The following is an 11472-nucleotide window of genomic DNA, read 5'->3' as shown; positions in this document are numbered from 1 at the left end:
AACTGTGGTGTGTCTGCGGTCTCTGACCCTCTCTTGTTGTGTGTCTGTGGTCTCTGACTCTCTCCTGTAGTGTGTCTGCAGTTGGACAAAAGTGTCCTTTAAAAGCAAATGAAAATAAAAATGATTCTTTAATTTGTGACTGCTTGATTGTTTTTTTTTTTTTTTTTTTTATAAAGTTTTGAAAACCATTGGGCAGTGGGCTGGGCATGGGCATTGGGCAGTAATAGTGATGCATCGTGATGCATCGCGGAATCGAATCGAATCGTTGCCTTGATAATTGTAATCGAATCGAATCATGAGGTGAGTGAAGATGTGCAGCCCTAGTAAAAACCATTAACAATACTTTTCAAGTATTCAAGCTTTGGCTATGTACAAGAACATTATTCTACTGAATAATGCAAATGTATTGTATAATGTAATACTTCAGAATGTCCATTGTTTATTTTACTGTTAAAATTTGTTAAAAAAAACCTTTTTCTGATTTAAAAAAAAAAAATTGCAATTACACCTTGCAAATTTGCAAAGTAAGCCAACACTTTGTGGACTAAAATTTCTGAGAAATAAGTTTTGAAATTATGGATTACACAAAAGAGTGTTTAGTAAGAAGTCCAGTTTTCCCATTTTCGCTCAAATATATGCATACTATCAAATATAGTGTGATGAAGTCTCTTCATCAGCCTAATGGCTTCCATCCCTTGTGTTACTTGAGAACAGGAAGCTGGGGGAGAGTGCCTGGGGTTATAGGGAGGGTTAGTGTTACAGGGAGAATCAGTGTTAGGGTTGTATGGAGGGTCAAAAAACAAAACCAAACAAAACCAAAGAAATTCCAAGCTCAACTTATCGACCAGCCTGCAACTAACCGAATTGTCCCGTCTAACAGTATGCATTAACAGGGCTTTAGTTTGCACACATTTGCATATACATGTGTAGGCTACAGAGCCCCTTCAAGACATTGCAGTATTCTGTAGTCCTAACTTTAAATTTGAAGAGCCTCCACAGTGGCACAGCACATGCATTATAATAGATAGGCAGATGGAAGGCGAGTCTGGAGTGAGCACACCCCTCCCTAAAAGCACAGGGGAGCCCTCACCAATATTTCAATAGTACAAACAAGTTTAGAGTTAGGAATACAGAATACTGGGGTGCCTGGAAGGAGTTCTGTAGCTTACATATGTATTTGTGAATGTAATTTGAATTGTGTTGCCCTTTCATGTGCTCCTTTCTGCAAAGGCCAGTTAAAGTGGAGGGCAGTGGCCATTTGTTTTAACTAGGGATCGACTGATTATTGGCACCACTGATATATCGAGGCCGATAGGCACTTTCCCCGATATATCGGAATCGGCCCCTGAGGTTACCGATATTGCCAATATTTTGGGAAAGTGCTTGTACCGGAGTGATGCCTGCAGCTAGAGGCATCAACCCGGTACATCCATAGCCGACTGTCGGCTGTCTTGTAACGAGAAGCCGCTTGGCTTTCATTACAAGGAATGGGAGGAGACATCCCCCCTCCCGCCGACCTTCCACGGCTCGCACGGGTCTCCCATCCTACCTGCATGACCACCGAAGACCCGATCAAAGCCGCATTCAACTCTGATCGGGTCTCCGTGTAAAAAACCCGGAAGTGATGTCATGACATCACTTCCGGGTACTCAGCGCCAAATTAAAAAAACTGACAGCATTCAAAACAGCCAAACTTGGCGTTTTGAATGCTTTTCAGTGCCAAGGAGGGGTTTGGGGTCTTTTAGACCCCCAGATCCCTCCACAAGAAGCACCCGTGAAAAAAAAAATAAAAAAAAAAAAATGTTTTTACATGTCCGAAAATATCGGCCGATACCAATATCCGATGACCAAAATATCGATATCGGCATTAAAAAAACAATATTGGTCGATCACTAGTTTTAACTGTTGAAATATTAGTGAGGAGACAAACTGGAGACCTTTGTTGCCATTGTGCTAAATGCTGGGTGCCCAGTACACCCTTATGCCTTTAAGGAGGGATGGGTTCCCTCCATGCTCACCTGCCCTCTGCTTATCCGTTATAATGCATGTGCTTCTACTGTGGAAGCTCTCAAAATGTATTTTCAGGCTTACAGAATACCGGGGTCCCTTGAAGGGGTACTGTAGCTTACAAATGTATTTGCAAATGTGTGCAAACTAAAACCCTGTTTTTAAGGCAAACTTTTAAACAGGATAATTTGGTTGATTGCAGACTGGTCGGTAAGCTGAGCTTTGAATTTCTTTGGGGTTTTTTTTGCATGTTTTGCCCTTCCATGTACTCCTTGCTGCAAAGGCCAGTTATAGGTGAGGGCAGTGGCAATATTTTTGTATTGTATGGAGGGTTAAGTGTTAGGGTTACAGAGAGGGTTAGCCAGTGGGCAGAGTATTGCTCTCCACGCTCAAAAGTCTGCACAACCAACCAGAACCAATTTCCCATTGCTGAAAAATAAAGTATCAATCATAGGGGTTTGTGTGTGTCTGTCGAGGCTTTTTAAACCTAAAACTGATTTTGAACGCTCATTTGTAGATTCTGCTACATTGCAGGACCCAAGCATGAGGATGGAGGCCATCCTGTCACTGGATTGTTTATCAAAGGTTAGTCTTAAATGTGGGAATTCCATGGTCTTGTTTTTTATTCTCCAGATCCAAGCCGGAAACTAACAATGCAAACAGTCCGAAGATGTGGAAATTCTGATGAATGTAATACAGATGGCACCCTAACTGGTCGAGGCAAAACAATAACCATCAAAACATCTTGTTGCGAAACAGACATGTGTAGCCCCCCAAGTGTTTTATGTAAGAGATCATTTCTTTATATAATTTTATCATATATGATTATAACAGTAGCTTAGTTCCAAAATGTCCTCATTACATAGTCCCTCTTCTGGAGCCTACTCCCTCTGCCCCTTCTTCCTTCCCCAGATGGCCCTTTTTTTATTGTTTTAACAAATACAATCTTTCTCTTTTCTCGTTATGTTTAAAATCTAATCAAAAAGGAAAAAAAAAATCTATTTTTTACTATAAATAATAAGTGATTATTCCAGCAAGATATTGTATATCCGTTCTATTACATAAAAAGAATAGAGCAGTGGTGTCAAACTCAATTGCATTGCGGGCCGCATCAGCATTATGGTTCTCTTCAAAGGGCCGGTTGTATCTGTAAGGCCCCTTTCACCCAGGCGGACCGTTCAGATCCGCCTGTCCGTTTTTTTGGCGGATCTGAACGGTCCCCCCATGCATCTCTATGGGGGATCGGATGTCAGCGGAGACATGTCCGCTGACACCCGATCCGATCCGTCTAATCTGGACGGATGGAAACCCTATTTTCCATCCGTCCAGCGCATCGGATCGGGTGAGAACGGACTGACTGTCCGTTCTCACCCGATTTCCCCCATAGAGATGCATGGGGAACTGACAGCTGTGTCTCCGGCGGCTCGATCCCCTGCTGAGAAAAACGGACTCCGTCCAACGGACGGAGTGTGTGAAAGGGGCCTATGTGTGAAAGGGGCCTAAGATTAAATGTCCGGAGCACCCCACCCTCCCCTTACATTCGATGTCAAGAGCCCCACCACCATCAGAAGTTAAGAGTCGCCCACCCTCCCTTATATCACAGCACACCCCGTTACCTTGTGCTGCTTCCAGGAAGAAGCTGGGCGCAGAGCTGGGAAGCATAAAGTGTAGGGCCTGGAGGAGGACCAGAGGAGGGCAGGAGTAAGCTGCTGGAGTCTGCTGAATGCTGAGACCAGGGTAGGCAGAGAGAAGAACGTCTGCTGCAAAGAGAGGCATAAAATCTGTAGGAGGAGTTCTGCCTTCTGCTGACTCCTGAGACAGAAGCAAGGGCAGAGACGAGTCTCTCGGCAGCTTCACAGAGAAGTGCAGGATCTTGCGGATGAGTTTTGTCCTCCTCTCTGCTGCCGACTGCTGGGTCAAGGGGGTGGGTGGAGAAGAGGAGGTGCCTAAGGTCAGAAGATGGGTGAGGGCCACATTGAATGGCCTGGCGGGCTGAATTCTGCCCCCAGGCCTTGTGTTTGACACCTGTGGCATAGAGTCACCTGTCAGAATAAACACAAATACTATGTATCAAAAGTTTTACTATATTAATGTATAATTGCATCATTGTATAAAGGCTAAGACTGACTATTCTTAAAAATGTCCCCATACTGCCTCCTCCAACCTATCCTGCATACCCTGTAGAAAAATGTTTGGTGTACCGACCTATTTTTAATGCAGTCAGGTCATGGGATCCTGCAGCTCTGGCTCCACTGTGTGTCAGCAGGTACCTTTATTATCTTCCGGGGGGGCTGGAGATTGGAGACCCCCATTAAAAAATCTCAACTGTCAGAGCTCTGCCTGATTTTAAATGGTAATGCCGGATTTAATCTTTTCCAAAGTCCAGATAAGGTAACTAAGTTCACGTTATGTGCGGCGCGGCTCGCAGCAGGGGGTCCAAATTAGTTTTGAATTTTTGCCTAAGTTCCGACCTGAAACAGAGCCAAAGACACACAGGACCCTTCTGCAGTGGGCTCAACGGCCGCCCCGGAGATGTGTGAACTGCCTCAATTGAGAGCCAGTCACAGTCTTCTGTCATGCAAATTGAATGCTGGAAAACATCCAATTCACATAAATGTGAACCCAGAACAACTTCTATTTTCATAGTCTTACCTTCAGTTTCCTGTTATAGCAATTGCATTGTGTGTCTATGTATGAATACATAACAGGCACCAGAGTTTAACCACAGTGCCCAGTGCACCCATAATCCAACAGATCTCATCAGACATACTCCCTGTCCTGATGCACTGATCGAATAATACGTAAATATGGAAATTGAAATGCCACACAAGAGGTCCGCTAAGAGGTCCAAATACAACTTTATTCCAATAAAAGTCAGAGAGACAATCCAAAAAGTAGCAGACATATTTTGGGGTTCAATAATGTCCCTTTCATGAGAACTTGATTTACAACAATGTGAACAGTCTAAAAGTGAACTGAACTTTTAACAGTATTGTTTTCCAGTGTGATTGCAAGCACACTCCGTGGAGTTTTTGGACCCCCAAATCATGTTGGATACTTTTTGGGTTATCCTTCTGACTTTCATTGAAATAAGGTTGTATCTGTATATTACACACAGTGGCGGCTGGTGCATTGGGGGTGCAGGGGCTTTTTTTTTTTTTCAAGTATGTGATTAGAGCCAGAGGCTCTAATAGGCCTCAAAAAAGGGTTTGCTCGGGGCGCAGAGCACTGCGCCCTGAGCCCACCAAGTTGTGTGACAATGGCGAATGAATATTCGCTATTATCACACTGATTATCCTCCCAGCCAATCAGAAAGCGGAATCAGACCCGTTTCCTGATTGGCCGAAAGGAGAGTCCATGCTATTGGCCAAGGAGGAGGGAGGAGACACAGGGGAAGATGCAGGGGAAGCCGCCGCTGTTGGGGGAAGCCGCCGCTGCTGCCTGCCCTCCACGTCATTCCACCAGTCCAGTTGAGTGAGCCCCGGCGATGGGGGGGGGGTTGCTATGGTGTGCGAGCTGGTGTGGTCCGGGGGGGTATGGTGTGGTCCATCTGCCGCCCCCCCCAAGCCCATGGAGCACCAGCCGCCACTGATTACACAGGCTCTGATTGTAAAGAACACTGATAGGGAACACTCACTGCATGTAACAGCAACATGTAACAGAGTAGGTCTCAGAGGTGCCATTAGCGTCTGTCTTAGGGGCGGAATGAAGCCTGTCTGGTCCAAAAATTGAGAGGTCTCCATGTAGAATGGCATGTCCCTATCCTTTCCTTACTCATTAGGAGCCTCTCCTGGCCGTTAACCACTGTCTCTGTCAAACAGATGACCTGTCTCTACACTACCCACGTGTGAAATGGGCACCTAGCCTGTGAGCCAGGGCCTTAAATATGCTCTACCTGACCCAAGGTGGCTAATAGAGTCCCATGGGGTGGCAGCATCCAACCGAATAACTTCCCCAGTGACCCTGGAAACCAAAGAGGAAACACATTCCTCTTGACTGCCAATGCAGCTGCGGTCGAGTGCCACCTGCAGTGGAGAAAGTAGACTGCACCTGCCTTCAAGTGGTGCAGTGCTTCAATTTCCATTTTTGTTACACTGCAAGCCAAGAAGACCGTGGAGATCCTCTGAGGTATAGAAGCTGCCTGCCCGGGAACCAAATTATTTACATCAACATTTACACTTTAAGATAGCAATACCACTGGGATAACCTAGCATAATTTTTACAATTTCCTTAGGTGAAAAGGTAAACAGTTATATGTAACAATTCTAATGTCTACCAGGGTCTCTGAAGAGAACAAAGACTAATGGCAAAATGTGTCGTATCTACTCCCCCTTCAATAAGGACTATCCAGAGTTGGATGTTGTCCAGTGCACCGGTGATGAAACTCGTTGCATTAACTTTACATCCATAATAACTGAAGGTAGGTGAGCCTGAAATAATAAATCTTTGGACAGTGGACATAGGGAAGCCATCACATTTTGGAAAAGGGCTTAAAGCAGATATCAAGGCGAAATAAAAAAAAAATATATATATATATATATATATATATATATATATATATAGTATATTCCTCAATGTTTTATCACTTTAAAGTCCCTGCATGCACAGAAAAATATTTGCCAGAAATGCACTCCTAAATACTGGTCTAGGCTTTCAACACACAGGTCTTTTCTGGTGTCAGCCCAGCCCGGTTGTCTTTTGCTTAACTACATAACCACTCTCTATTGGTCAAGATCTCTACAACCTAAAGGTTAATCATTCTGTAATCCAATATAATAACTAAGAAGCCTTGCAACAAATTTCAGTCCTAAACAAGTTTTTGGACAAATGGGGTACTGTTTGTGTCTTTTCTTTGGAGGCTTTTTCTGTTCTGCCTTTGTCTTGCAGGGGTTTTTTTTTTTTTTTTTTTTAGAGGTTAAAGAGGAGCTCCAGACAATTTTGTGTTTATTAAGGTTGGGTTCACATATATGGTTGGTTTCTTTGCAGAGTCTGGAGTGGTTACCATTCAATAGTTCAGGTGTGATTCAAGTGCGAATTTGACATTTAAGTCACACCTGTACCAGACTGAAAAACGCATAGGACGCTTTTTTATTTGCACCACAACTAGCCTGTATACAGAACATCTGAACCGGCTCCATTAAAAGCCTATCTGGTGCACATGTTATGCAAAGTGGATGCAGTTCAAAAGGCATACGATTCGTATATATGTGAACCGAGCCTATAAGTCAGCAGCTCCAAAAACTGTAGCTGTTGACTTTTGACAGACAAATACCTATCCCAGGATCCAACGATGTGCTCACCTGAGCCATCGCTTCCCTTTATCTTCTCTCCCAGGTGCTGGCATCTCAAATGTGACGGCTTGAAACTTCACAGCCAGTTTCCCACTGCACGGGCATGAGCCACTCTGTGCATTGTGAATGGTCCCGCAGTCCTCTGGGACATGCGACGTTCCCCAGATGACTGACAGGCTTACCCTCCACCTCTTCAACCTCTGAAGCAATGCTGGCAGCACTCATATGTCTATATCACAAAGATAACCTCTGGATATGACGCTGAGCCCGTGCACTCAACATCTTTGGTCGACCATGGCGATGCCTGTTCTGAGTGGAACCTGTCCTGTTAAACCGCTGTATGGTCTTGGCCACCGTGCTGCAGCTCAGTTTCAGGGTGTTGGCAATCTTTTTATTCTGGGGTGGCAAGGTTCTCCATCACTGGCCTAGGTCCTCTTTATGTAGTGCAACAATTCTTTTTTTCAGATCCTCAGAGAATTCTTTGCCATGAGGTGCCATGTTGAACTTCCAGTGACCAATATGAGAGAGTGAGAGCGATGACACTAAATTTAACACACCTGCTCCCCATTCACACCTGAGACCTTGTAACACTAATAAGTCTTAGGGGTGTACTCACTTTCATTGCCAGCAGTTTAGACATTAATGGCTGTGTGCTGAGTTATTTTGAGGGGACAGCAAATATACACAGTTATACAAGCTGTACACTCACTACTTTACATTGTAGCAAAGTGTCATTTCTTCAGTGTTGTCACATGAAAAGATATAATAAAATATTTATAAAAATATGAGGGGTCTATTTCCTTTATGAGATACTGTATATATATATATATATATATATATATATATATAGTGGGTACGGAAAGTATTCAGACCCCCTTAAATTTTTCACTCTTTGTTATATTGCAGCCATTTGCTAAAATCATTTAAGTTCATTCTTCTTCCTCATGAATGTACACATAGCACCCAATACTGACAGAAAAACACAGAATTGTTGACATTGTTGCAGATTTATTAAAAAAGAATAACTGAAATATCACATGGTCCTAAGTATTCAGACCCTTTGCTGTGACACTCATATATTTAACTCAGGTGCTTTCCATTTCTTCTGATCATCCTTGAGATGGTTCTACACCTTCATTTGAGTCCAGCTGTGTTTGATTATACTGATTGGACTTGATTAGGAAAGCCACACACCTGTCTATATAAGACCTTCCAGATCACAATGCATGTCAGAGCAAATGTGAATCATGAGGTCAAAGGAACTGCCTGAAGAGCTCAGAGACAGAATTGTGGCAAGGCACAGATCTGGCCAAGGTTACAAAAAGATTTCTGCTGCACTTAAGGTTCCTAAGAGCACAGTGGCCTCCACAATCCTCAAATGGAAGACGTTTGGGACGACCAGAACCCTTCCTAGAGCTGGCCATCCGGCCAAACTGAGCTATCGGGGGAGAAGAGCCTTGGTGAGAGAGGTAAAGAAGAACCCAAAGATCACTGTGGCTGAGCTCCAGAGATGCAGTCAGGAGATGGGAGAAAGTTGTAGAAAGTCAACCATCACTGCAGCCCTCCACCAGTTGGGGCTTTATGGCAGAGTGGCCCGACGGAAGCCTCTCCTCAGTGTAAGACACATGAAAGCCCGCATGGAGTTTGCTAAAAAAACACCTGAAGGACTCCAAGATGGTGAGAAATAAGATTCTCTGGTCTGATGAGACCAAAATAGAACTTTTTGGCCTTAATTCTAAGCGGTATGTGTGGAGAAAACCAGGCACTGCTCATCACCTGTCCAATACAGTCCCAACAGTGAAGCATGGTGGTGGCAGCATCATGCTGTGGGGGTGTTTTTCAGCTGCAGGGACAGGATGACTGGTTGCAATCGAGGGAAAGATGAATGCGGCCAAGTACAGGGATATCCTGGACAAAAACCTTCTCCAGAGTGCTCTGGACCTCAGACTGGGCCGAAGGTTTACCTTCCAACAAGACAATGACCCTAAGCACACAGCTAAAATAACGAAGGAGTGGCTTCACAACAACTCCGTGACTGTTCTTGAATGGCCCAGCCAGAGCCCTGACTTAAACCCAATTGAGCATCTCTGGAGAGACCTAAAAATGGCCGTCCACCAACGTTTACCATCCAACCTGACAGAACTGGAGAGGATCTGCAAGGAGGAATGGCAGAGGATCCCCAAATCCAGGTGTGAAAGACTTGTTGCATCTTTCCCAAAAAGACTCCTGGCTGTATTAGATCAAAAGGGGGCTTCTACTAAATACTGAGCAAAGGGTCTGAATACTTAGGACCATGTGATATTTCAGTTTTTCTTTTTTAATAAATCTGCAACAATGTCAACAATTCTGTGTTTTTCTGTCAGTATGGGGTGCTATGTGTACATTCATGAGGAAGAAGAATGAACTTAAATGATTTTAGCAAATGGCTGCAATATAACAAAGAGTGAAAAATTTAAGGGGGTCTGAATACTTTCCATACCCACTGTATATACTGTGTGTATATATAAATATATATATATATATATATATTCTCCTTTTTTGTTTTTTTATTACATAAATGTTTAAAGTTATATTTTTTTAACTCTTATTCCGCCATTTTCCACCATTTTCTTAAAACAGAATCTTCTTCTACAATGGAATTGTTGCATGGATGTGCCATGGAGAGCATTTGTGAAAATAAACTCATCAAAGAATACCAATCTGCCAGTGATAGGATTTCAATAAAGAATGAAATTGTCTGTAGTAAAGGCATAAAGATTATAATTTTTCTTCACCACCTGATAATATTTTACGTTGCTGCTCTGGCAGTGCTAACAGACTGATCATCGTTCAAAGGTTTCCTTCTAGCAACCAATTCCAAAACTAGCTATGGATTATGAAGGACGTATTGAAGAGATGCAAGGAAACATCTGATACACATACGATATTTTAAATAAAATATATACATAAAAATAATTTGAAATATAATTTTAGACCTAATTTAATTATGTATGGTAAAATGTTAAATAAAATACAAAAAAAAATGATCAAATATTATGGTAGAGAGCCTCCTAAAGAACAGATGAGTATAGTTTGCACATCTACCACTGATCCACTCGTCAACTCCTAAACGTTATAAAGTTAAAGTGTAACTCCATTCAAAAAATAAAAATGTCCTTAAATAAAGCTAAACGTTTAATCTGGTTCTTTGACTTCCCTGGTTCCTTCCCCCACCCTCTTTATCAATATGCTAATTACATTTTTAAATAAAACCCTTCGGTTTTCATTAAATTTTTTATTTCATACTCAATGATAGGTGCCAGCTGTCAGAATACAATAACCAACAGGGGAGCTTCCTCCATACATGCTGTTTAGCATAGATAGAAGAATCCCTAAACCTAGGAGTGCGTGGCCAGCCTTGGAATGCTTTGTATATTCTGGACTAACGTTTCCTTGGCTGGATTAAAAATAGGTTTATGACAATAAATAAAAAATATAACCAAGACTTTTTCTCACTTGGTTGTGTCATGGCATAGATAAAAACAATATAATCAAAACTGGTTTTCATGTTGCAAGACGTAGTGTCAATAGGCTTTTTGTAGATTTTCCTTCTCAACTTGTAAATGCCAATAGGTAAACTATACACAGCAGTAGTATTAACATTTTGATGTATTTAGCAGACACAATTGTAGACTTATTTCAGCAGATAAGGATGTGCTGCATATGGTCCTGCTGTATAAATTCACAAAGGCATCCAAATCATGGATTTAAACCACTCTTAACACTGTGAAACTCCTTTAGAATAACCACACATAGGTTCAAACTCACCAAGGTCCACCAAAGTCTAATTATTGTCTATCTCGGTAGTATTACTAGGTTTGAATCCAGATAGGAAGGCAAAAAGTATCAAGCTTCGTATGGAATTTTAAAGATGAGTTTAAGAGCATACATCATTCCCAAATGAACTCTAGCATTCCTGTGAATAGGGTTGCAAACATGTATCCACAGTCAATATACTGTATAATGACCCTCCTGGCCATCATAGCTGATCCATAGTGGTCAAACTGTGCAGCTTCAGTGGTCTACCATGGCCATTGCTGGTGACACGTCTGGACTGAAGGCAAGGTATTTCAGTTACTCATGCAAAATATGAGTCTGTCTTACTTTCCAAGAGGAACTCTTGGAAAATCCACTG

At 42.5% G+C, this 11472-nt stretch overlaps 1 protein-coding gene across 1 annotated transcript in view; it reads left to right on the top strand.

The window, feature by feature from the left end:
• LOC309568964 (phospholipase A2 inhibitor gamma subunit B-like) overlaps positions 1 to 10120 on the top strand; it is a gene marked incomplete at both ends in the record, with an annotated part of 11541 nt that extends 1421 nt beyond the window's left edge. Inside the window, 3 exons of the mRNA XM_082274728.1 lie at positions 2641 to 2793; positions 6287 to 6427; positions 9918 to 10120. Of these exons, the coding sequence (XP_082130854.1) occupies positions 2641 to 2793; positions 6287 to 6427; positions 9918 to 10120 (497 nt within the window). The remainder of the gene's footprint in view (positions 1 to 2640; positions 2794 to 6286; positions 6428 to 9917) is intronic.
• Between the last annotated feature and the right edge of the window lie 1352 nt (positions 10121 to 11472).

This window comes from Pelophylax lessonae, assembly GCF_965119305.1.
Source record: "Pelophylax lessonae genome assembly, chromosome: 12".
Lineage (NCBI taxonomy): Eukaryota > Metazoa > Chordata > Amphibia > Anura > Ranidae > Pelophylax > Pelophylax lessonae.
This window is presented reverse-complemented; position numbering and strand designations above follow the sequence as displayed.